Here is a 27,698-nt window from a genome sequence, read left to right on the forward strand (position 1 = left end):
GAGGCCAAATTCAAATATCCGGGCACTTGTCACTGAAAATCTCTTCTCCTGGTGGTGGTCGGGGCACCACACAGCTGATGGAATGAATTAATTCACTGCAGACTTGGGTAGTAAATTAATATACTACCTCTGTGGGTCTCCCAGGTGATCAGCGGCACTGTTAGGCAATTTTAGACTGCGGACTTAATGGTCTTACCATTTTTAGATGTTAATGTGTATTGCTTCATTACTTCCAAATGTGATAAGTCAGGGCTGCTGTGTCGGGAGGCCCTCCAGCTCATTCAGTTGAGTGGGGTCCTAGACTTCTATCCCCAAAGCGCTACCCAAACAGCAGCACTGCAGGGGAAAAACACCAGTGGGGCACTAACAACTAAAACAAAGACTGTGGGACATAGCCTAGGGTGACCTGCGGGCCTGTTCATCCTTTTCACCAAGAGCTATGAGTTTACAGTATGTCAGAACATATAGCTGAATCTAAAGAACTTGACAGTGGTCAACTACCACAGACTTTTTACCAAGGCCAGACTGAATGTGTTGCCTTCCAAAATGCTCTGAGGCAGATATGCGGGTATTCCTTACTCTGCTAGATTATGCCCATGTACAAATCAGGAAGTAGAATCTGTACAGCATAGTCGACTGCCCTGCAGACTATACAAACAGATCTGACAACAACAAATATTCCTTTAATTGCAAACCTTCCAGGAAGACCTGCACCATTTTGTTAGGTACCTTATAGGGGATAGGATTCCCAGCGTATCTTTGGTAGTTGCAAAGTTTCTTTCTGAGGCGGTCAGGATCAGAGAGGTTCCTAGTCTTTAAACCAAACATGGAGCAGACAGCCCTTCAAAAAGCAGGGTGTCCTTGGACAGAAGGGCTATGTCTTTGGACACATGGCCATCTTAGCTGTCCCTGCTTTTGTTTAACTGGAAGGTGCCAGGAACCAAACCTAGGACTGTCCCCATGCAAAGCTTGCACTCTACCCCAGTGCTCTGCAATTAAAAAGACTCTCAGTAGCTGAATGTTTGGATCCGCAGCCCCAAAACTCCCAAGCAAAAGCAGAGTGTGTGTAATTCTGCCCTTAGAACTGTCTGCATAAATCTAGCTGAGAGATTTGTTATGTTTCCCTGGTGAGGCCTGACAGGAGGAAAACTAGGATCTATTGCAATGCTTCAAGATATGTTTCTATTGTAATATCCTAGGACATGCTTCCAGAAGAGGACTTTGCAGCATCAAGGCGAGGGTGGGGGGAGTGAGGAGAGAGAATAAACTTGTAGGGTCAGAGAGATAATATCTCTTCTTCAGGATGGAATCTTCTGCTAAAGAGAATGCAGATGCCTGTGAGTGCATGTCCCATGGCTGATCCTGGCACTGAAAACAGGTTCTGGGGAATGGCCCTGGCTCAAATTAAGCCCTGCAGCAGCCTTGGAAAAATAAAAAGGAAGGCGACTGATCAGACCAGGAATCTCAATCATCCAATCAGTTCAATGCGCTTGACAAACCCCTTATGTGTAATAAAGGTACAAGGCATGTATTTCTGTGGATGTTTTAAACGATGTGTAAAAGCAGCTGCACTACTTGGTTGGGATCACTTGAGCTGTAATGTTGGAACAGGGACTGATCTCTGGGGTGGGAGGAGGCTTATAAAACAGGGACGGAATGCTATTGGTATTAAAACGCCTGATGGCAACATTTGTGACAGAATGAATATTTGATGTCTGGTGCAATCAACAGAGATAGCACCAGACTTGAATACCAGGGTCCAACACACCAACTCAGCTGCACACTTTTTGTTGAGGTCCTGGGCTGTTTACTACTTGCTCAACTTCAGCTCCCTAACTAGTAAATGAGTAAAGGAACTAACTTCCAGCTTGATACAGTATATAGAAGCTACAGCTGGTGCAGAATGCTGTGACTACACTGCTGATGGGGGCAGACAGCAAACAACATGCGATACCTCAGCTAAAGTCTGGCATTTAATGTCATGGGCCTATGCTGAGGAACACGCTTCCAGCAGAGATTCAACAGAGAGGGAGAATTTTTTCCTGCCAGCAGGCCTATTTAATTTAAAAAATTTTAAGACAGACATTCTTAATGGTTACCTGCATTGTTTTTAAATGGTGTCTTATGTTTCAATGTTGCATATCATCCTGATATTTCTGTAATGTCCTATCAGAAAATAAATAACAACGAACTTGCCCCATCCTTTTGTGCTGTCACATTGGTGCATTTAAAATGAGAGAAACATGCATTCTGAATGACGGTTCGTGCATTAACTGAAACCAGGTGGGGTGGGGGACAGATTCCCAAGTAAAGGTCTAAGTGCTTCAAAAATACATGTATGATTTTGGCTTGATGGGAAAAGAAGGGCTGGCAGTGACCCTTTTCTCCATACACAGGATCATCCTTCAGGGATTGAAGGTCTTAGCGGGCAGAGATGCTGAACGACTCCAGCCCCAACTACAGATGATGGCTCTCAGTGTTTTACAGTCAATGAACAAAGAGGATAAAGAAAATGGTGGGCAACTTATCCCTCCCACGGCACTCACGAGAGCTCCGCCAAGGAAATCTGTAATGTGTTTGGGTTTAATCCTTCTACTGAGAGCTGTACCAAATGCATCTCGTGCAGGAAAGAGTGTCCATGTGGTTTCTGTTTGCTTGTTTTTGAACTTCCATTTTATAAGTTGTGGTTTGTTGGTTTGTTTTTTTTGCTTTGCAAGTCATCTTCTTACTTGACATGCAATATCTAATTAGTGTTAGGTTGCTATTCTTTCAAGCATTTGTTTTTCTCATGTGACATTTTGCCTAAGCTTAATGCTCTTTCTTCCCGCCCCCATTTTCCTCTAAACCATAATAGTTTTGGTGGGCTTTTGTTTTGTTTATGTTTTAGCCTCATTTGAGTACTTTCTAATACTAAGGTGTTTAAATATGTTTAAAAAAAACAAAACAACCGTAAGTAAAAGAAACATACATTCCTTTGTTCCCAACATGAGCACGTACTGGCTTTGTTTTGCTTAGCAGAAAGGCATTTCAAAAAGAAAAGGAAAGTCTCCTGCACATGCCTTTTCAAGAGTAGCTAAGGCATTTTAGCTGCAAGCTCCTGTGTGTTTACTTGGGAGTAAACCTCAATGGGACCAGCTTCTAAGTTAGCTTGTGTAAGACTGCAACCCCATGCCCATTTACCTGGAAATAAGTACCATCAAATACAGTGCGATTTAGTTCTGATTAAAAGTGCTGATTAAGACGCTTAAATTTACCTAAGCAAAATATCTCTTGAAACTTCAGATCTAAGAGGGGAGAGGACAGGAGGAAATCTACTAATTGAAGTGAAAAAGCTCATTTGTCTTAATTTCTGAAGCCATGGTTTCTTAGCTGGGTTACTTTCCATCTCCTGCTTACCCCAAAGGCTGTAACCTAAGCGACTTCAACGCTATGCAGTCATTTGATCAAAATCTGCTCCTTATTTAAGGGCCAACAATATGCAAGCAATTACAGCGTGGGTCACGTTTATTGAATAAAACCACTTAGGCATTATGTTTACAAAGTTGAAGAAACATTAAAATCCAGTGAAAAACAATTATTTTTACAGGATACATCTGCAAGCAATTTTTTTTCCTGGAGTGATCTTTATTTTTTTTTTTTAAAAAGGGAAAAATTGCTAAATCTGTCCCTAATAGACTTTGTTGGTGGTGTGGAAAATGTCCACATCACAGCGGTGAATTATTTTTGAAATGCCAAACTTAATGATAATATATATATATATATATATATATATATATATATATATATATATGCGCAAATATCACAGGCCTTCAAAAAGCCAAAACAGTCATGGTTTCCTGACTAGTCAATCCTCTTAGTCTTGGCAGAATGCTTCAGACTAATCAGGAAGAGTTAGACAAATAGTTATTTTATTACAGAGACTGTCAAATAAATCAGGATGTGGCTGACAACTATTTCTGATCCCTGCAGTCTGGCTGACTAGTTTGTTGTTTAAAAAAATCTGTAGAAAAACTGTTACATACAGATCTCTGTGTGCGACTTTTTGTAGAACAACATGTCAGCTTCAAGACTCCAAACAAAACTCACTCCAAACCTAGCCTAGCATTTTTCTTGGCCTCCTCCAACACCTGGGCGATGCAGCGTGGCTCACGCAGGACTGTGGATGTTTTATAACCCACTAAATGCAATCAAACTTGTTATTCTTAAAGAGGAACTTTAGAATAACTTCATGCTGAAAAGGTAATTTAAATTAAATGCCTGCTCTCTCTTTTTGGTTTCATTTTATAAATGGCACTGTCAATTTAATTAGGCCTCAGAGCTGACCTGCTTTAACATTAAGATTCTTTGCTGCTGTTATTTTTCTGACTGCTGCCCCCCACCCCTTTCAAAAAGACAAATCATAAGCTTTGCTCAAGTTCCAAGAAGGGCTAAAGACTATCTAATACAGGGGTAGGCAACCTAAGGCCAGGGGGCCGGATGCGGCCCAATCGCCTTCTCAATCTGGCCCACAGACGGTCCGGGAATCAGCATGTTTTTACATGAGTAGAATGTGTCCTTTTATTTAAAATGCAGCTCTGGGTTATTTGTGGGGCATAGGAGTTTGTCCATTCCCCCCCCAAAAAAAAATATAGTCTGGCCCACCACATGGTCTGAGGGATGGTGACCGGCCCACGGCTGAAAAAGGTTGCTGACCCCATATCTAATGCATGAATTTAAGAATGCTGTCAGTGAAAGCATGTCTGACATGCTATGTACTTCACTGAAAATAAGTGGTACCTCAGGTTAAGTACTTAATTTGTTCCGGAGGTCCGTTCTTAACCTGAAACTGTTCTTAACCACTTTAGCTAATGGGGCCTCCTGCTGCCGCCGTGCCGCCGGAACACGATTTCTGTTCTCATCCTGAAGCAAAGTTCTTAACCTGAAGCACTATTTCTGGGTTAGCGGAGTCTGTAACCTGAAGCGTATGTAACCTGAGGTACCACTGCACCGTATTTTTTGTTCTATAAGACACACTTTTTTCCTTCTAAAAAGTAAGGGGAAATGTGTGTGCGTCTTATGGAGCGAATGCAGGCTGCGCAGCTATCGCTGAAGCCAGCAGAGCAACAGGGAGAGCTGCGCAGCACCTCTTGTTGTGATGCCTTCACAGCGATGCATGATGAGGGACGGATGGGAGCGCTTATGGAGCCCCTTCCATCCCTCATCCTGCTTTGCTGGGAAGCCAGCAGACCAAGAGGCGCTGCACAGCTCTCCCTGTTGCTCTGCTGGGTTCAGCAGAGCGCAGCGCCTCTTCAGCGAAGTAGGAGGAGGAATGCAAGGGGCTCCGCAAGGGCTCTCTCTACGTTTCCTCCTCCTGCATCACTGAAGAGTGTCGCTTCGTCTTGCCTCCCTCCTCCTTCCTCTTCAACAACATTTGATTCAGAATATTTTTTTCCTCTAAAAACTAGGTGCATCTTATGGTCGGGTGCGTCTTATAGAGCGAAAAATACAGTAGGTATACATTATGAGGTTTAACCTGAGCAACCTGAATAACTGAATAATATTTTAATTAGGGGAGCTGAAGACCCCTCGGGCCCTAGAAGTTGGCTCCTATGGCCATGCCCGTCCCATGGTGTGAACCCAAACAAAATGAAGCTGTGCTGGCCTGAATGGCGTGGAGGAAGAGCTGTGAAAAGCACCAAAAAGCACCAGTTTAATTGCCTATTTAGTGGGCAATATGAACACACCCATAGGAAACTCCTGAACCAAAGGGAAACCTGACAAACCTGCTCACCCTACAGGAAGCCTCACACCTTGTAGACTGTCTTCCTTTGCTAAGTAATTGGTTGGTGTGATAAGAAGAAATGGCCTATCAGAGCTGAGGTTCACACAGTCAAGCTACTGCAAATAATTGCAATAAATGTCCTTATGACATGTGGAGGAGGAGGAACAAGTAATGCCTGAATTACTTCACGGCCTGTAAATAATAAGAAAAGCAGAAGTGTTTTTGGCTGGGAGAGCAAACACTCCCTGTCCGCCATAGAGTTACTGCTTCAATAAAACCCCATTGACTTTCTCTACTTGCACTATGACTTGCATTACACTCTGCTAATTACCGAGCTGTTATTCTGGGCCATAAAATAAAGGAGTATTGATACCAACTGCTACTCAAAAGGAAATAGGCAGACAGTAAATGAAACTTTAGGACAGCCTTGCTCAAACTAGTGCCCACTGGATGTTTTGAACTACAGCTTCCATCCATGTCCAAATTATCTAGAAGGTATCAGGTTAAGGAAAGCTGCCAGGGCAGCCCTTTCACTGCATGTTTGATATCTGCAAACTAATTAACATTGCATGAGAAATGTGTGTGTGCCAGGGTGGAACTGTACAAAGGCTTGAGACCATCACTGAGTTGCAGTGAAATATTTGTGACTGGTAGAGGGATTGAACGAAGGGCTATATTCCTCTTAGGATGTTAACAGTCTAAGTACAACCGTCTTTGGAAATACTCTTTTTTCTAAAGGACCTAGGTGAAGGCAAGCAGGGATACAATTGAGTTCACAGAATATTGGCAATGCTTATAATCCTTCACTGTCAAGTGGCCTGCAGGGATGAGCATGTCATCATCACTGACTGCCCAGTCAATATAAAATGTATAAACTATCCATTCGTCCTAAGTTTGAGAGGTTGCTAAGGCTGGGGTTTCTGAATGGAACTTTGGAACCAATAAAGATTAGCAAGTGGTTCATTGAAAGCAAAAACAAACAAGCAAACGTAAAACATTCTGCTGATGTTTCTAGCAAGCTTATGAAAGAGCAGAATAAGATGATATTAGCAGTTAAGAGATGGCCTGGGTGCCTCCTCCTGTTTCCGTCCAGACAATCCGTTTATAATGTATCAGGTGTGCAAATTTTGCTTTTTTGTGTGTTGGGATCAAAACTGGGAACTTCAAGAGCATGCTTCTGGTTTGGGAGGATGTATTTTTTCCTGATTTCAAATTACAATTGTCACATTTGCATGTCTCCGTAAACCATAAAGCAGGGGTAGGCAAACTAAGGCCCGGGGGCCGGATGCGGCCCAACACCTTCTCAATCAGGCCCGTGTACGGTCTGGGAATCAGCATGTTTTTACATGAGTAGAATGTGTCCTTTTATTTAAAATGCAGCTCTGGGTTATTTGTGGGGCATAGGGGGCATGAATTCGTTCATCTCCAGCCGCCCAATAAAGTCTGGCCCACCACATGGTCTGAGGGACGATGGACCAGCCCACAGCTAAAAAAGATTGCTGACCCCTGCCATAAAGCATGCTTAAGTGCATAAATGAATCACACCTGCTTAGCACCTCCTAACTTGAACTGGAAGTAAGCATACCACAAACCCTGGTTTGAATATAACACTAAGGCAGCAAGAATACAATAACAGAACCATAGAATTGGAAGGGATCCTAAGGGTCATCTAGCCCAACCCCCTCCAGTCATCCCTGGGTAGGCTCAAATCACCAACCTACTTGTTAACACAGATCCATTGTGAGCATTTGTTTCCTCTATTAAATATAGTTTACCATGGTTTGTGAACTGGGCCACTGTGGACGTGGGGAAATGCAATTATTTCCCTAGAGAGAGGGAAGGTAAGTCTGTGAGTGAAGGTTTTTCCTTGCCCCTCACTTCTCTCTCTGCTTCTGTTAGATGGTGGTGATATTTGGCCCCAATGAGGTCAATTTCCTAATTGGGAGAGGGAGATCATGGCAGGCAAACTTACAGCTACCCTTTTTGAAAACAAAATAAACACATAGAGAGCAGTGCTGTGTCCTTGGACGTGACTTTAAATGTATTTTTCCCCTTCTCTATGAAAGGCAGAAGAAGGGTTAGCGAATGAGTCTTTAAACTCTCCTTTCTTAAGACTTAATAATTCACATTGTCATTGGGGAAAGGAATTAAAAGTGCCAGCAGCTATCCAGATAGATTTTAAAATCTCCTTTTTTGCCCCTCACTCCCCCCTTCTCCTGCTGCATCCCTCAGCTTCAGAGAATATTTTCCCCACAAATTGGTTTTAAATTAAAGGAGGTGATGAAGGCAATGTGCCGTCTCAGCATTTTCCCAGGTGCACTTAATCTAATTTCATTAAGGAGATCAGAACTGATGATTGCTACAGCCGAAACATTAAGTCTGTCCATTTTTGTATAAAAACCATTAACTCTGTCAAAGTATCTGTGGGTGGGCTGTTTATTATTGGAGATGAAGGCACGCTTTGCTTCCTCAATAAACTGTCAGGAGCAGTAAGCCACAAATTAAGTCAGCTGCTGACAAAGATTTAGGCAAAAGGCCTTCAACTAGTTTTGACACAGGTATACAGGAAGCCTTGGGAGAGGGACCTTTAAAGCAGCCTGCAAATGTGGAGAGGCACCCTTCAGAAAAATGGGCTGGGGGGACTTGAGGTTTAGTTTCACAGCCTGCTAATGGCAGAAATGATCATGGCTATCTTCTGCTGACCATGGCTGTGTTATTTAATGTCCATGACTCACATTTGAGTCCAAGTGCCTTAATGATATTTGATTATATTTCATTACTTATGTTTGGAGATATTTACTGTTGCTTAACTAAAAGGTAAAGGTAAAGGTACCCCTGCCCGAAGGCCAGTCATGACCGACTCTAGGGTTGTGCGCTCATCTCACTCTAGAGGCCGGGGGCCAGCGCTGTCCGCAGACACTTCCGGGTCACGTGGCCAGCGTGACGAAGCTACTCTGGCGAGCCAGAGCCTCACACGGAAACGCCGTTTATGTTCCCGCTGGTAAGCGGTCCCTATTTATATCTACTTGCACTTGAGGGTGCTTTCGAACTGCTAGGTGAGCAGGAGCTGGGACCGAAAGACAGGAGCTCACCCCGCCGCGGGTATTCGAACCGCTGACCATATGATCGGCAAGTCCTAGGCACTGAGGCTTAACTAGGTCACTTCAAATGTGGAGTTAGTAGCATTGCATAGTACTGAATGTGGAATTTACACTGTATTATGTTTTAAAATGCTTTTTTTACTTTTCTGGGGTTTTTTGAAGTGGTACACACATGTTGAATAGTAAATATGCTAATTTAAATGTTAGGCACCTGCTCTTTCATTGCCAAGGCAATCTTAGGGCAAGTGACACTAAAATTAATACAAAAGGAGTTAAAGTCAACAGCAACAGCTTGACCAGAAGGAGGCCAAGTAAGTGATGTAGTACCACTGCACTGTTTGCTACGAAGACTGCTTCAATTGCCAGGGCAAATACATGAGCAGAAAACACCATGGGAGTTGGCATCAGCCATACAGGAGAGGGAAGGGAATTCTATAAATTGGGCACTAATACTGAAATCATTATATTGTTAATATAGTGTAAACCTGGCAAGCTACATCTTTCTTCTACAAAACTATTAAAAGGTGCAGGAGCCCTGACCTCTCTTATAGCTAGCCACCCTAGTATGCATGACATTAAAGATTGCAAGGGTCCTTGCCTGGAGGGACTTGCGATCTAAAACTCGACACCAGAAGGGAGGAAAGTGGAGGCAGTTTTAAGCAAGGAATGTGTGACTGATCTGGTTCGGATTAACACCCTGAGATATGACCAACCCTTTTCCACATGCATGCTGCCCTGTCCGCTTGAGCTATGATTAAACCAGGAAGTGACTAACCATAGTTTTCCAATCCTATTTCATATGAAATCAGGAAACTATGGTTACCAATTTTGGAAGAAGCTAGAATTTCTATGCTGCCTAGCTCCGAAACTGGTGGCTATTGTTTCCAAGTTCAGATGAAATGGGGAACTATGGTTAATTGGATGCTTCCTGGTTTGAACAGGAACTATAATTAACTGAAGACTTCCTGGCATGTACGCTCATGTCATGGAGGAAAGACAGAAGGGGTTATGTGCACAGACAAAAGGTTTCTTCAGAATAAGGTGACAATGTCAGTTACATGTAAATTAGTGCCAACAGCTCAAAGTATACTATAGCACACAAAATGCTATTTTTCTAGAAAAAGAGGTGCTGAAACTCACCATGAACACCTCCCTCATTCTCTTAGAATGGCAATAGTGCCCACCTGAGAGTTGCCAGAAGTGAGTTCCTGTGAATTCCCCCTGGGGAAAAAAGCCCTGAGCACATGTAATTGAAAAGCTGGCCAGGGGGTGAGTTTTCACCAGAAATACTACAACGTAGGTGCCAGACAAGCCTCTCTGGGAAGGGCCTTCAATAACTAGGACACTGCCACCAAAAAGGCCCTCTTCACAGAAACCACCCACATCACCTCATTTAGTGGGAGACACAGAAGGCATCTGAGGAAGCCTTCCCCAGTCTTGTGCCCACCATATCTTTGGGCCTACAACTCTCATTTGCCCCAGCCAGCATGGCCACTAGTCAAGGATGATGGGGATTACTTGTTGAAATTGAGCTTGTTTGTCTTACTCCTGTTTTCCATGCCTTACACTGTTACCCTTGGTGAGTTAGGGATTTCCCCTGCATGTGAAGACAAGACCACTTGGTCAAGAAGGCAGTTTCTGCATGTGATATATAGGGACGTGAGGGGCAGATGGGGCTCATTAACCTGGGAAGGTAGTCCATCTAGGAGAAGGAAAACTCTAATCTTAAACCTCCACTGCCTTGTGAGATATCTTTGGGAGAAGGAGTGAACCCTAAACAAAATCAGATTGTATAGGAGTAAACCCTATAAAAATCAGATTGTGCAAGATGCCTGCAGCCAAGCTGGTGCCAAATGTATTGCTCTGCTTTTCTTCGGACCACATCAGTGAGGCTGAGAGGGGGGTCTTGTCATCCGGGCAGTCCTCCATGCACACCCCCCAGGCTTGCACCCCCGGGAGGTCAGTTCAGTGCTAACACAGCTGTTTAACTTAACCGCTGGAGGCACACTCCATTACCTCTTGAGAGAGATGGATGCCAACAACAACAGCACTGTTACCTCCCTTCTCAACATGGGCCTGTCACATAAACATAAGCTTTCAGGTTCCCCTCCTCTACTCTCTTTTTTCTAAATCTGCTTTATTGATTCTGCAGACAGCTCCTCTTCATCATGCGTATATGTATTTAGAGGCATTAAAAAAGCAACAGCAGTGGATTATTGATCAGGGAGTTGATGCAAAGGTTCCTCTTCTCTCAGCAGCAAAGTAATAGCGACGTGGGCAAACATAGAGAAATGCTACTTAGTACAACATTAATGCCAATACTTTGCAGACTCCCAATCTTCTGATGAAAACAGCTCACATTTGTGCTATTTCAGTGCTTCATTCCAATGCCCACTTCTTTTAAAGCCAACTAGACATTTGCCCATATTTAACTCTGGATATCCTTCCAATGTCCATTACCAACAGCGCCAGTGACATTTTGCAACTATTTTGTAGTGGCAAACTTATGAATGAAGAGCAGCCCTACTGGATCAAACTAAAGGTTCATCTACTGCACAGCACCCGGCTTTTCAAAATGACCAGCCAGATGCTCCCAGGGAGTCAAGAAAGGTATAAAGGCAACGGTTCCCTGTCATTGTTGATCCCTTGCAGATCTCTGGTATTCAGAGGCATTCTAGCAACCAAGCATGCATTTTGCTGCTATTATGACATATGAGCAGCAACACTTGCCAATTAGACTGAAGAAGGGCAGCCAATCTGTTGACAAACCTGGGTTCACAAAGGAACTCCATTGTTGCAAGTCACTGTGCAGTCAGAAAAATGGCTGCCTTATGGAGAGCCAGCTAATTGTCTGCACACAACTCTGTATTTTCCCCAGGTATACATCCTGGTAGTTATTACCTGGAGAAGTGCCAAGGATAGAATACAGGACCTCATCCATGTCAAACATCTGCTATATTCCGGAACGGCAGCCACTCTTCCAATAAGACCATCAAAGCTGAGTTTGCAATTGACCACTTGGTCACAGAGATCAACCGAACCCACTCCAAGACAGCAAATAAACTTTTCACTTTTTAACTAATATTGAGTTGGCAAAAAGCAAATCGAGCAATTGAGGAACTTTGACAGCATGGTGAGGTCAGAGCAGGCTACTTTCCTCACCCCACCCAAGGCCCTTGTGACTGAACAAATCACAAGCACCCAAATAAATTATCCCAGTCAACAACAACAACTGATATGCCAGTAGAAAGCCAGCAGGGGTGAGGATAGTTGGTGAGAATGTCACATATACAACTATACCTGTTGGATAGAACTAGAGTATAAGCTCAGTGCAATGGGCTCCTGGTCCTCCTGACCTGGATAAGCTTCTAAATACTGGATAAGTTTCCGAATACAGTGGTACCTCGGGTTAAGAACTTAATTTGTTCTGGAGGTCCGTTCTTAACCTGAAACACCACTTAACCTGGAGCTAATCGGGCTTCCTGCTGCCGCCACGCCACTGCTGCGAGATTTCTGTTCTCATCTTGAAGCAAAGTTCTTAACCCGAGGTACTATTTCTGGGTTAGCGGAGTCTGTAACCTGAAGCATCTGTAACCCGAGGTACCACTGTACCAGTTGCTGGGAATCACAAGTGGAAACAGTGCTGTTGCATTCAGGTTCTGCTTTCTGGATTACCACAGGTATCTGGTTGGCTGCCATGACAATAAGATGCTGAATTAAATGGCGCTGGTCTGATTAAGCAGGGGTCTTCTTACATATTGCAATTTTTAAAATTTTATTTGTGGTCAGTGCACTGCAAATAAATTGAATTAGAATAATCCTTCCCGAGTGATTATAGTTATTATGTTCATCTTGTTTACAGTATTATGTCACTAAAAGGCTACAATGCTACTCTAAACATAATATTGTGACCATGTAATAAAGAAAACAGATGTTTTCAATATGGAGACACTGCTGCATCTGTGAAACCAAGGCTCTCCTTTATTAAACCAGCCACCTTTATCCAGGCATTAAACAGATGTCAGCTTTCTAACTCTTATTGTTTTGTCCTTCAGCTAATATCTCTGGGTTCTCAACTTTTTAATCTTTAGGAGCCAGGAAGTCTGCTCCATTCAGGAGGATCACATACCTTAACTGTGTGTGATTTTTTCCCTTTTGTGTGCCTATGAAGACACTAAAACCAAACACACATTCTTGCAGCGCTAAGAGGAATCAGAGAACAGGAAATGCTCATTGAGGTGCCTTGAATAAGCAGAGACAGGAAGGTGCTCACTTTGTTCTTCCAACAGAAGTATGACAAATGATAGACAATTTGTCAGCTGCAAAAATGTGCTGTTGCAATTGATACCTCACCTTTCTTTATAAATATAACTATCGAGGCTTATATAAAAAACAACATAACATAATGTAAGAACATACAATCTTAATTTCAAATGGAATACATATGAATAACTTACAAAAACCAATCCCAGAGAGTAGCGGCACTTTACAACAAAATATAAATCTACTCCACCCCACTAAAAGCTTTCAGAAATGGTCATGTTTCAAATGGATGACTATAGCAATACAGTGTCCGGGCCTGGTAAATCTTCTTAGGGAGGGGATGCCAAAGATATCACAAAAGGGTTCGCTAATTGTGATCTGAAATCCTTCAAAATACAGTAGATAAGTATACTTTCAGAGCACAACGGCACATTCAGCAGGCAATCCTTCAGTTCCCAGTTTTGTATATAAATAATTTTATTGGCAACAGTAACATATTCCATCAGGCTGTGACAGTGGTGGCTGGTGCCCACTGAAGCAGAAGGGAGGAAGCCCAACAGTAAGTGAAGATGCAGCCAAAGACAGGCAGAGCCAACTAAATCTAGTTTTTCCAACCCACCCCTCCAGGCTGAGGTCAACAAGGGTTAACACTGACTCAGGGCTCATCCAGACTTCCTTTTGTGCCGCCTCTGTAGGTACAGGCTCTGTGTCCGAGAATATGTGTGTTTTTTGTCCTTGCACTTTCCCCAGGAAAACCCGTGTTTTACTGCTGAATCAGCGCAAATGCCAACCTGAGCTTTAAAGTGCAGACCTGTACCTAGGAGTGGTGCAAAAGGAAGTCTGGATGAGCCCTAAGGAGGCACTGGTGGAGGAAGGGGGATGCGGTGGGTGCGGTCCACCCCGGGTGTCATCCCTGATGGGGGTGACATCACCGCCCCACCCCCTGGGACGCTCGCCCCACCCTTGTGCAGCTAGCCCCGCCCCCGGGTGGGTGCACAGCATGTGTGCCGCTCTGGGTCCCGGAGCAGATAGCTCTGCCTCTGTAAGGAGGAGGAAAGTAATTCAGCCCCTGAACTGCTTGCAAGCAGGAAGGCAGGCAGATAGGGACTGGTTTGCCCTTAAGGACCTCCACTGGGCTGGGAGAGAGGGAGAGAGATGGGACTGCAGGGCTTCTCCATTTGCTCAGCTGAAATACCAACAATTTCTGGCCATCTGCAAATTTTTCCATTCCTGATATTTGCTGAAATATCTCTGTAATTAAAAATTAGTGCCTGAACTCCCCCCCCCCCCGTCCCTTTCCCTTTCCCCTCACATCTCTTAGGCTCTGAGCCTGAGGATGTGGACTGTCTTCTCGTTGATATTTGTAAGCCACTTTGGGAGCAGGAGGAAAAGGCTAATGCTTATGATACTCAGTTATGAGCACTCAGTTAAATTCACTTAGCTGCATACTTGTTCCACTGGTGAGAGGAAGAAACAGTAATAAGCAGGTTGCTGGTAACTTTGGTGCACAACAGGTGGTGCAATCTGTTGCATAATGAGTTTCGCTAGTACAACTGTTGCGTTGGATTCCTCTGTTGCACATTAAAAAGTGCTAGTCCTTGCACTAATGGGCAGGGAATACTGGAGGCAGCCCAGTGTCTTTGGAGAACCGTCTGATCATGAAACATGGAGAGCTGCATTATACCAAATAAAGTCGGACCACTGGGTCCATTTAGCTCCATACTGCCTGCACTGAGAGGCAGCAGCTATCCAGTGTTTCAGACTACCCTTTCCAGCCATAAAGCATTTCCCATGTTAAAGCATATCCCACAGAGCCACGAACTTTCCTCACCGATGGAAACTGGTATCCTAAGGCTTGGACACCAAAGCCAGCAGAGCAGAAGTTATAAAAGGGAGAGAGAAAAGGACAAGAATTGTAAGGCTCTGAAAGGAACAGATGCCTGAAATTTTCTTTTGATGGGTGAAAGATTGTGTCTGGAATCCGGCACAGAGGGCTGTGCCATTTAGGGAAAAACATCATGTTTCTAAAGGTTCTTCCATGTCACCCTAAAGGAGCACAGGTAGGTCATGGCTCAGAGGATGGTTTCAAAGTAGGGTGGTTATCCTATTAGAAAAATCTTAATAAATTAATCATATGAGCTTAACCTGATTCATCCATTAAATCCCAATCATTCTGAGAAAGAAAGAAAGGAAGGAAGGAAGAAAGGAAGAAAGAAAGACCTATCCCTTTTAAAGACTCCATAGTAGCTCAGTAGTATAGCTAGGGAGGGCTGGGAAAGGCCTCACTGCCTGAACCTTTGAGGATACACTGCTGGTCAGTACAGACAATGCTGAGCAAATGGACCTGTGAATTCAAGTGGTATAAACAGCTTCCTGTGTCCCTAACCATGGGGCAACTATTCAGGAAAGCCAACCAGTACCAAACTTTGACCAGATGCCACTGAAGAGAAGCTGCCACATACTGGTGTTTAGGCATTATGTCAATTAAACCATCATGTGTTTAGGCATTTCAACAATTACCCCAGGGAGGAATTTCCTCCCAATGCAAACGGGAAGAGGGATTTGCCTCAGGACCACAGCAAGGGAGGAAAGGGTTAAATTGTCTCTCCATGCCTGCTCTGGCCTCTGATCCTATTAATTATGCTGGAAACTTGTATTTCCAACTTGTATTTTATCCGAAATCTGTAGTTTACCCTCTCACAGGGCTACCATTTCGAGCTCCCTTAAACATAATACAGTTCCTCGGCCTCTCTTACACAGGGGTGGATGAATCTTCTAAAAAAACACTGAATTATCTGACGCCAAAGTCCATGTCCATGATATGAGGCTGCCATGTCATAAAAACTTTAATACTGAAAACTAAGGGCTGCCTTTGGTGGGAAGCAGGTGCACACAGAACCCCACCCCTTTTCGTTTCAGCTCCAGGTCTTAGCTACTTGAGGTTTTAAGCTTTTTCCTGCCACCATTGTAACACAAAATCAAACCACAGCATAAATATGCAGCGAACGTTTAATTAACTTAGAAGTGCAATGCCATTTGCACCCCTACCCCTCCTTCCTCAGTGTCTTATTTAGTAAATGAAGAAATGCCTGATATCTAACCCTTGATTTGTAGAGCTCGCTTATGCTCTGGGTCCATACAATTAAACTGACAACCCATAATTTCACTCGCAGCAGTTGGGAGCCCAAGAATGAAAGAGCACGAATGTTGAATTACTTTGAGGGAAGGTAATAGGTTCTCCCTCCCCCCCCCCCCACCGCCCCACATCCCACATTTTATACTTAATACTGCTCCAAACATTGTTATTAGCAAAAGTCTCAGCAACATTTTGGAATAATGATGAGAAGGAATTAGTCATTCCCATGTTTTACGCAACTTGACTTTTGGCTTTTCGCAGAATGCCATTTAGCGGGAGCGCATTACCAAGCTGCTCGCCTCTTTTCATCTGAACGCTAAAGCAGGTAAGAGACAATAAGAGGAACTGTTGATGGTTTATATTACTCTATTATGTTAATGTTCACTAAAGTATGCCATAAGCTCTCTCATTACATGTGTATAAACCAATTCTCTGTGGTGTTATTCCTGTGCTAAATGCTATAACTACATAAATCTTGAATTAATGGAGACTTTATAGTTCCTGAAAATGAAGGGTAATTGCTGTCTGTTAATGCTGTTGTAGCTAGTAAAGGAAGTATATATTTTCAGTAGCAATGTTTATGGGCCGTCAGAGCAATGCCACCGTCACTGCTACGTGCTGCAGAAGATCTCCGGACAAAGTGGGAGTCCCTCTCTTTTCCCCCTCTGAGGCAAATGAAAAGCAAAGCAAAAACAAGGGAGGGACGGAGGGAAGACATAGGAGGCTCTTTCCTATTGTTCATCTATCTCGGTGTTGTGTACGCTGAGAGGCAGCAGATTTCCGGGGTTTCAGGCAGGGAACACTCCCTGGCCTTTCTGCATGCAAAGCAGCTGCTCTACCACTGAGCTACAGCCCCATGCAACGCTGTCCTAGATGCTCAAGGATAGTGGTTTTCAACCAGTATGCCGTGGGATGCCTTGAATGATGGTTAGGGGTGGCACAGGCAACACTGGCCTCTGTCTCTCTTTCCTTCCCTCCCTCCTCTGACGTCCTCCTGCGTCTGTGCCTTGCACAGCTGTTTATTGCAGCACCCCCGGCTATAATCTCCGTAGGCAAATGGTGCCTCTGGGAGGCTCCTCTCTTTGGGGTGGGGCGGGGGCAGCTCAGAGACCAGGGATGGCAATAGCAGCTGCCTGGAGGACCCTCAAAGAGAAGGGAGAAGAGAAGAGGCTGAGGGAACACTCCACAAGGGAGGGTGTTCAAACAAGGGTGAGAGGCTGCTAGCTCTGCAGGCAAAGGGTGACAAAACTGGGCTCTTGAGCCTCAGAGGGGTGCTGCAGAAATAATGTAGTTGGTTAAGGAAGCCATGGACTCAAAAAGGCTGAAAACCTCTGCTCTAGGAAACAAAACAAAAGCACCTCCATATTCTGCTAAACACCTTCTCTCAAAATCAATAAAGCTCTCCCTCCTTTTGTCAGATGGCTGTTGCAGTTGCTCGAGAGTAACCAGGCAGGACTCCAACCTGTCTTTTACAGGCTTTATTTTGGTGCAAACTATTTACAGTGAAGAGCCCCAAAGCTCATGTCTGGTTCAATCGCTAGCAGAATCCGAGAGTGGTTGTCTTTTGGACCTCCCCCAACATAGGAGTTCCGTTACCCCCAGCCTTCTCCTTCCCTCTTTGCGCCTTCTACTACTGCGCAGGATGGGTGATGGCAAGGGTGTGTTTCCCTCCTGTCCGGCTTGCCCAGGAGTGGTGTTAAGGCTCCCACCAGCATCATCTGGTCCTTGCACCTCTTCCCCACTGGAGGTGGGGCTTTCCTCCCCCCCAGAAGAAGAACTGCTTCGCAAGATTTTCGGAGGCTCCCTGTAACACAACTGCCCTTCTGTTTCTCGCCTCTGAGCCGATGGCAGTTCCCTGACATTTTCCTTTGTTTTAAACAAAAAAAGGTGGGCACACTCTGAATGCAAGACAGAAGATCTGCCAAGCAGATTTGTCACTGACAGTCAATTGGAACAAAATTTTAATACTGCAATTATTGGCCCATTCTCTGATCCCAGCTGGTATTGCAGTAGTATGAGTACCTGTGAACTCTTTCATCCCATCCTTTATTAAACCAGATTAAGAAAAAGACAGGACACTCTGGGGGGGGGGGGAGGAAGGACCAAGGTTTGGTTGGGCTGTAGGCATGAATGGGACCCAAGACATCAGTCTCCAAGCCTCTGTAAACACCAGGCTTTAGAGAACATTATTTTCTAAGGTCTCCAGGGCACATGGGCACCCCTGCATCCCACAGTATGTGGCCTAGGGCAGGTGCACATGAGGCAACAGATCAGCATCACCTGCCAAAACACTGCTGCATCCAGGAACTGAGGCAAAGGCTCAGACCTCTACTTAGAGTGATGTGATGCATGCATTTGTCTTTTCTGTCATGGAATATAGTCCTGTTTAGAGGCAGAGACCTACTTAGAGAAACTGATGCCTTGCTTTTTGTCTTTACAGATCAAGAAAGCAATACAGAGAAAAGACACAGAGGCATTCTCTCTTCATTTTTGTGTGTGCAAAGGCTCGTTGGTTAGTCCATAAGTTGAAATGAAGCGTGACGGCCATCTCCACCCCCCACCCTGCTCTCAAATATCATCTGTACAGAATGATATAATATTCTTCCTTTTCTGAGAAGGACAGTTAGGTTACAAGCCATACGCAATGCAGCTTCCTCTGAAGGTAACCTCAGATCCCACATTCTGAAAGCTAATCAATGTTGTTCAGATTTCAATTTCTTCACTACAAGGTGAAGTCAAACCTAATCTAACAAACGTCAGTCTCAGATGTAATGCTGCTAGCCAGGCCTACCCAGTGTAATTTAGATAATCATTAATAGCATAGCTGTATACTAAAACTACATGTCACTTACAACTTCATCTGAGCATTGACTGGCAGATCTTTCAAGTAGTTTTTCTAAATGATTGCTTTTTTGCCTTCTTTGATTGGGGAAATGCGAGAAATACTGTGATTCAGCGTCGGAAATAATATGAGGGAATTGAGTCTCACCATGTTCAGCCATGTAACACTACCCTCTGTTATCAGGAATCTAGACGGGGCAGACAGAAACCTAAAATATACACGGCAAAGAATAATATGGAGAGACGTAAAAGGGGGGGGGAAAGAATGCATTTCACAGAAGAACTTAGCTCTGGCAGAGAACAGCTACTTGTGTGGCACAGCAAGTTCCTGGCCATCTCTACCAAGCAGCAGCTACAAATTTTGGCAGGCACCAACACTTATCATTTAGATGACAGGTTAAGATCCTTTCATTCTCCAAGGCTTTTAATGGGTGATTGGTGCTGGCTGCTGCTTTTATCCGTCTGTTTATTTAGACTTCATCGCTTGTTGATAGTGCTGTGTACATTTGTTCTTTCGCGATGTCTTCTTAATTAAATTATGAGAAACTTTCTGTGTATTTATTTTAGACATTTCTATACTCTCCTTCAGCCACAGGCTCCCAGAGTCGGTTCACTCCATAGAGCCACGCAATAACGCTCAAGCAATCCAAACACCAAAACAAACAGGTAAAAAGCTGCAGATCAGGCGGCCACAGCTCAAATATTTGAGAGCCTGGGAAAATAAACTTTAAGTATAACAAAGTGGGCAGCCCTTTGAAAGAAGGCACTCTGCTCCCAAGGGGCCATCACTGTGGAGACTCTTTCTCTGCCCAACACCCACTTCACTTCAGATGGTAGAGGCAACCAACGCTGTGCTTCTTCTACTGATGCATTTGCACAGAGCGGATCTCTTCCCACCTTGCCCCTCTTCCTCCCCTTCTCAGTAAGCAGCAGCGACTTCTACTACAGGTAAGCACCCATCATTCCACTGTCCGAACGCTACTGTTGATGTGAGAACAGGCACCAAGCTGTGTGGAGCTTAGCTGCCAACAGATTAGGAAATTTTAACACAAAAGCTAACATAAAATATATGCAAACCAAATAAGGGAAGAGTTCATGCACCACTGCTGGGAGATAAATAGGGGGTGGCAGTGCTTTCTGCCCATTGCAGACACTGGACGTGCCAATACTGTGATGGATTTATGCTAGCCCAGGCCACTACAGCTCTTCACATCGGCGTTAAATGGTTGCACTTGCACCAGGTAGACTCAGCCCCATCAGTCCCTCTTCCCCTTTTGGCCTCAGCTACTTGACTGTGGCAACCGAAAAAATATCAACACACACCATAATACAAGCTGTTGTTGCTTAATCCAGCCCCCTCTCTTATGGCTTATGTGTCAAAACACATCTGTGATTTCATCTGGGGCAACTTTAAACATGCAGCAAGACTTTTAAAAGAAGGCAGTGAAAGGATGAAAGGCAAAATACATTTTCCTGATTTTGAACAGAGGGGGGAAATCTGCTTTATTAGTGTAGGCTTCCCAGGTATCTTCCTGCATTTGTGGTATTTTTTACCTCCTGTGGTTTTAGCAGAGGTCAAACAGAAACACTTTATAACTCTCTAAGCCAAATGACAACCCAATTCTAAATTTGGAGATGTGCAAATTTTCTGCATCTCTCTGTTAGTTTTATAATTTGATTTTTTAAATAAAACTTTATTATTATTATTATTGTTGTTGTTGTTGTTGTTGTTGTTGTTGTTGTTATTTTATTTTGAGGTGGATATCTTGTTCAGCAGTGAGGGTTGCACAAAGCTTCCACTATCCCACCATTCAAAATGATATCTGCAACACTGATAGCTAGTGAGATGGGGAACATGTCAAAGGAAATTTGAAATCAAAAGGGTTTAACTATGAGGTTAATCACCTTTCTGTGACTTAAGTCAGCCCAACTTTTTCTGGAATTCACCCAGTCTTTGTAAGATGAGAAAGTGGAATTCTAAAGGATGTTGAGACTTACAGAAGCATGGACCCCAGTTTGCCCATTCCTAGTTTAACTGAAAACCAACCACCAAAGCTGTTTTCCCCCAAATAATATTTTTCATTTACAATGGAACCTTGGTTCTTGAACTTAATCCATTCCAGAAGTCCGTTCGATTTCCAAAATATTTAGAAACCAAGGCACGGCTTCCGATTGGTGCAGGCGCCCCGGAAACAATAGCCGGCAGCCGCATTGGACGTTCGGCTTCTGAAAAAAGTTCGCAAACCAAAGCATTCATTTCCGGGTTTGCAGCATTCGGGTTTCGATTTGTTTGTCAACTAAGCCGTTCAAGAACCAAGGTTCCACTGTCTTTTAAATACTTTAAATCTTGCATTAGAGACCAAAATATTTATTGTGGCGTAAACTTTGGAGGACTCGAGCCTCCTCTTTCAAATAATACTTCTTGCCTCTGATAAAGCCCTAGATCATGAAATTTGTTAGCATTTAAGCTTCAACAACAGGGGTCGGCAAGGCTTACCGGGCATGGGCCGGATCACTCCTGCAGAGATCATCTGTGGGCTGGACCGATGCAGTGCAACGCCGGAAATCACTTCTGCGCATGTCCGCAGCACCGGAAATTGCTTCAGCGCATGCCCAGATGCCAAAAATTGCGCCTGTTCAAAAGCAATTTTCGGTGTCTGGGCAGGTGCAGAAGCAATTTCTGGCACCATGGACATGCGCAGACGCGATTTCTGGCATCTGGGTATGCACAGAAGTGATTTCCGGAGCCGCAGAAAAGAATCGCCAAGCCGCGCCGGTTTAGCACAGCACGCAGGGACTCGCCGAATGGGCGGCTCGGTTTGGGGGCAGGTTGTGGGCTGGTTAAATGGCCTCCATGGGCCTCTCCCGGCCCATGGGCCTTAGGTTGCCAACCCCTGTTCTACAAGAATCTTCTCTGTTTTTGTGTATTGGAGAGATGAATGTTGAAGCTTCTATGGAAGGGACTTGACAAATGACACTCTATTATATTGTTATCTGTGCTATGACCAAGTGAGGGGCTGGTACTTTATTGTAAAAGGTAGGACCCGTTCTACCCAAGCAGTGGTTCACAGCACTCTTGTTTATGAAAACGTCCTCCACTACCCTGAGACTGTGCCTCATTCAACGACTACCGTATATCGTTCTGGACTTTTTTGGATGCCAAAGAGGTTCCAAGGCAAATTATCTCCATCCCAAGACATTAGTGATGCATGGCAGAAACTGGGTACCTTAGCTAAATGGTGTGGAGCTGCCCAACTGCAAGCCCCTCTTGGGGTTAATCTTCCTGCTTTTTGAGAATTTACTACCAAATATACATGCATGACAGCCAGCCAAATGTACAGTGCTTCAACACTGGAGGGGGAATATGGTGCCTTCCATGCAACACCTTCGAGGTGGCAGCACCTCAGCTCTAGAACTCCCTTCCTTCTGAGATACAAAGGGTGGTGTTGCTATTCAACTTCTGGTGCGGGGTAAAGACTTGGTTATATCAGATTTGGTGTTTCCTGGGTTCATTTATAATTCATTTGCCTTGTTTTAACCTGTATTATGCTGTCACTTACGCTGTTTTGTATATATGTTATTGTTACCCACCCTGGAATTGTTTTTGCAGTGAAGAGTGGGAGAGAAATGTTTTAATTAAATAAAAGCATTTAACAAACAATTTGTAGTTCCTGTCTTTATCTGAACTGGAAATGTATTGATGTGAGTGCAAAGAAGATAGATATGAAAACATTTGATCAACATTTCTTGAGAGTTATGACAACTCAATATATTTGTATTTCTAATTTATATGGCCAAAACAACTTCCATATTTTAACACTCCCTTTTTGTCTGAATGTTACTTTAATTGTATTCTTCAAAAATTGCAGTAAAAACTTCAGCCCACTCAAAGACAGAACCAAGGCAGCTGTAAATGTCAGCATGGCTTGAGACTAATATCTGATGAACTTGAAGGTTATTTATTTACAGGCAATAAATTTTTCTTTTAACACAATGTCAGTCTGAAGCTCACAATGGAATTCAACATAGTCTCATAGTGGTCTCACTGCAGTCAGTGGGAGTGCTTCAGAGTTTAGTGATGTTAATTAAACTTGCCTCTTCTATAGGTGGGACATTTTTAGGTCAGTGGAGGTCACTGGGTTTAAACAAGAACCCATACATTCATCTCTCCCCATCCCAAACATCTGACTATAATCTCCCAATGACTAATGCGAGTATCAAGCAAAAGGGTCAGGGGTAAAAAAATCTTTGCTGCATGATAAATATGTATGCATGAAGCCAAAATATACCTTGACAGTTACAACATCATCTGCAAAGATTGGTTGTCCATCTTCGAAACCCATTACGAAAACTGACATATTCAAAAGTCATTATAAATAAAATATTGCCTTTCAAGCAGTTACTGAGGGAAGTCTTCCTCCAAAATAACATGATAGGAATGCTATTGCAGTCTTGAGTGCTCTTCCAATCAAAGCACATTAATCAAAGAAGGTCGTCATGTTAGCAACAACAAACCCTATTTTATGTACATAGTAAAGCCCAAGGGAAAAGACATCTTGTATAGTGACCCAAAGCATTTGAGGTTTAGCAATCACTATTTCTAAAATCTGGCATAAAAGCAGATAGTTTCCTCTTACTTTCCTGGAAAAAGAGTTTCCAAGCTTCAGGAAGGCAGTAGAGTCAAAACAAAAAGGAAAGGACGTTTGGACTTACCTTATCGTCAATGTCACTCTCACTGTCACACTGTAGATTAAAAAGAAAGAAATAGAAGACTCTGTTATGAAAAGATGCAGAAATTATACACATCAATGTATACAACTCAAAACCTTCTTAGCACTAAGGGCCTCATAAGATATGTAGCACAATTAGAAGGGACTGCAATAACCACATTTATTTGAATTTTAGAATTCTTTGAGAGTATTGGTAAGCATGTAGATAATGAGGTGTGTAAATTCTATGAAATTAATAATAATAAACTTATCTTTGTGAAAGAAACACAAGGTAATATCAATAAAAAATGTCACAGACTCCCTCCATTTTTATTTTTACAATACAACCAGAATTTTGAATTTCCCTGGCAAATCACATCATTTCCCTTTGAAAACGTATTCCCTATTTTAACATTGAAATAAATAATCTCAGCATGTTAACATGAACTAAAATAACATACCCAAATAATGCTATTTAAATTTGGATAAATACACAAACATCCCAGTAGATAGGCATTAGCTGCCCTGAGCATTTGGAAAAGTGAGATATTTTGGGCTGGGTAAAAGGCCATTTGATGAAGTCCTTCACTAAAAGTTCCTAGCATATCAGTCATGGCATATGAAGGCAAATGTTCCTCCTATGTATTGGAAACTGTTCTGAGAGTGGGCTTTAACACCCAGTGGGGACATCCCTAAGAATCTGTATTGAGATCAGGACAATTTAATTTGTTCATAAATTATTTGGATTTAGAAATGAATACCATAGCTTGCAGTAGCAAACTGTGCAGATGACCCAAATTATTAAGGACAGTGAAATCCTGAGTGGACTGTGAGGATCTCAAAAAGGATTTTTCCAAACTGGCTCCCTGGGCAACAGAATGGCAGAAGCATCTCAATGTCTGTAAGGGCAAATTGAGACATAAACATTGACTCTTATCTGCTGTTCTGTTGACTAGTTAGCCAATTTGGAGAGATTCTTCTACAGATCCTCCTCATAGTCCATTTGGGACTTTACTATATTGATTCAATGTCTAGACGGGTACATTGGGACACAGAATCCAAAATACATATATATTGACTTGGGGACATGTGGAACCTAATTTGGCTGTTACTGTTCAGGTTTGGGATCAGTGGACGACCTTGGGGTCTCAAAGTTCAATGACATCCTATGTGATGCTAAAATTTGGCGCCCTCATCTCTTGCCTTCCATTCTACAACATACTGTGGTTGTCGCGCCCCCCGCAGCACCCCCAAGGCTCCCCCCCCAGTGTGACCGAACTGGTCACACTTCCATGAATCCGACTCTATTGGGATCATAGTAGAAAGCTTACTAAAAATGCTGGCTGTATGATTTCTATCCATTGCCAGGATGCCTTTGAGGGAATGAAACCCTCAACAGAAAGAAAGCGTTGCCCACTTCAATGTGATTCTACAGGGAAAGAGCTATCTTTATTCATTCCGTTGTTGAAGTGATATAAAATACAAAAGACTTAAGACTGTGGGGCATGCAATACTCTCAGCAGTCCCCTAGAGCTAAGGAGCACAGTTGCTGGCAAGGACAGCAGCAGAGGAAGTGGCACGCCCAGGGGCAGGGCAAAAGCGGGGTGCACTGCGGGGGCCTCCAGAGACTGCCTGCCTCCTCCCACTCAGCCACCCTACAGCTGGGGGGGAGGCAGTGGGCGGACCATTTGGGGCAGTGTGGAGCCTGTGAGCGCCCAAGCCACTGTGTCACTCCCAGGAGAGAAGCGTGGCTCAGGTGCGCTACAGGCCCCACGGTGAGTGCCACCCGGCATTTTGTCACCCCCCTCAGTGGTGACAGCCGGGGTGGCCCGCACCCACCGCACTCCCCTTCCTCCACCCCTGGGCAAGGATATATGGGGCAATGCAGTTCCTTAAGTAACCTGGTCTCAAGTTTATCAATTTGTAGTACAGTTGCTCTCCTGTGCTTAAAATCTTAGGAGACTAAAGTTCTTAAAACATTTTCTAGATGGGAAAAAACCCATAAAGTCAAGAAGGAGAAGGGGTGGCAGTCGTTTTACATTGGACACACTTGCTGGCTTTGAAAATGGAATAGTTCTATTTTCAGCTGTACATATGGCAGGATAATGACACCTTGGAATGTTTAGGGATGCATAGATCTCACTGGCTGGAGATGAGAAAACATTACCATTGCAAAGTACAAATGAAGCTATTGCAGCCTTCTCTATGGGCACAAAATGACCTCAAAAGCAGCAGGGGGGTGGTTTCTACATTAAAACAGGGAATCTCATCTTCCCTGGAAAATATATTATGGCACATTTTGTCAGTTGCCCACCAAGGGCTGCTTCTCAAGTTACATTATTTTAGACAGAGGATATGAATTAGTTGACTTTGGATTTTGCGGTCAAAGCACTAGCAACCAGTGGGGAAGAGATTTGATCTTTGGCATCTTACACTGGTTCTCCCTCTGAGGGATACTAGACGTCTGCTTCTATCAAAATGGACAGAATGGACAGAAAGACCTCTAAAACCTAGGAGCAGTTATTTGCATGCCATTTCCACTTCCCTGAAGGCATGTTCCACTGTCTGAAGGCATGTGAGGCAGCTGCCTCAGGCAGCTAATTCTGAGTATCCAGAAAGGGCATCAAATGTTCATTATTGTTGTTATCCAAACACAATGAGGTCTATGGAAAGAGTATGTTAGGTGAGTATTTGCATAACAAGTCAACAATTTCCATTGATTCCTATGGGAAATTTTCTAATGCATTCCTGACCACAAAATGTTGGAACCCCCCCCCAGCTCATCACGCCCCCCAGAAAACCCAGGAAAACTGCTGATTTGTCCTATTCAGGGCCATCTTGCCCATAGCATCTAGGGGTGTGGGGCACCCAGATGCCAGGCTCTCAGGGGTGCCAGGCTGAGAGTCCGGGGCCTGAGAGTTGAGTCCAGGGAAGAGCCCGCCCATTGATCGGAGCGCCACAGTGGGCTCTTCTGCTGTGGGCAGCTCTGTGCCGTGAGTTTGGGGGCGACCGAGCCAGCGAAATGCTGAGGTGGCCAGCCAGCTCCACCCTCCCGCACACCTGGGACTGGGCAACCTGGGGGTGGGCTGCCGGGCGGATCTTTGCACCCCAGTGCATATGCTTAAGACAGCCCCGGTCCTATTGTTCCCTCTCAATTCCTCAGCCAACCAGCAAAAAGTAAACAATGAAGTAAAAAATGCTTGTTGTTCGAATATCTGAATCTACAATGTGTATAGCAAGGATTGGGTACTAATTCCTCTCATTTGGATAAGTGAATTTTCAAGTCTCTCCAGGTCACATTTCCTCTCTAGGCTACATCCTCTTTCCCCAAGCCACACCCCTCACTGGTCTTGCTTTGTCTTGCAGGACATTGGACTAGATGATGCTTCCAACCCTACAATTCTATGATTCTATAAAACTTGCTTGCCTCAATGGAGGACAGAGAAGGATGCATGAGTGTGTGTAGAAACAAAGGTAAGATGGACATTAATTGTTCTGCTCCCATTTGCCTCACATTGACCTGCAGGTGGCTCCCAAAAGGTTGCCCAGAAGAAAATGTGGCCCCTGGAATGAAAAGGTTTCCCCATACCTGATGTAAGACATTTAGAACACTAAAAATATTAAGGGAAAAAATAATAATCAGAAAATGCCATATGGCTGCAACTCTTTAATGCAACGAAGAACAAAGAAACACAGAACACACATTAATAATAGCAATATTTACAATAGCATAAGTAGGTTCAGGGGACGCAGGTGGCGCTGTGGGTTAAAGCCTCAGTGCCTAGGACTTGCCGATCGAAAGGTCGGTGGTTCGAATCCCTGCGGCGGGGTGCGCTCCCGCTGCTCGGTCCCAGCGCCTGCCAACCTAGCAGTTCGAAAGCACCTCC

At 43.9% G+C, this 27,698-nt stretch overlaps 1 protein-coding gene across 8 annotated transcripts in view; it reads right to left on the bottom strand.

Annotated features, from left to right (window-relative positions):
• FBRSL1 (fibrosin like 1) overlaps nucleotides 1-27,698 on the bottom strand; it is a 790,252-nt gene that overhangs the window by 262,296 nt on the left and 500,258 nt on the right. For all 8 annotated transcript variants that reach the window (XM_081893242.1, XM_081893244.1, XM_081893247.1 and 5 more), the window contains one exon: nucleotides 23,816-23,845. In XM_081893242.1, coding sequence (XP_081749368.1) covers nucleotides 23,816-23,845 — 30 coding nt within the window. The remainder of the gene's footprint in view (nucleotides 1-23,815; nucleotides 23,846-27,698) is intronic.

Source organism: Podarcis melisellensis (genome assembly GCF_964234715.1).
Source record: "Podarcis melisellensis genome assembly, chromosome: 16".
In the NCBI taxonomy this organism is placed as follows: Eukaryota; Metazoa; Chordata; class Lepidosauria; order Squamata; family Lacertidae; genus Podarcis; species Podarcis melisellensis.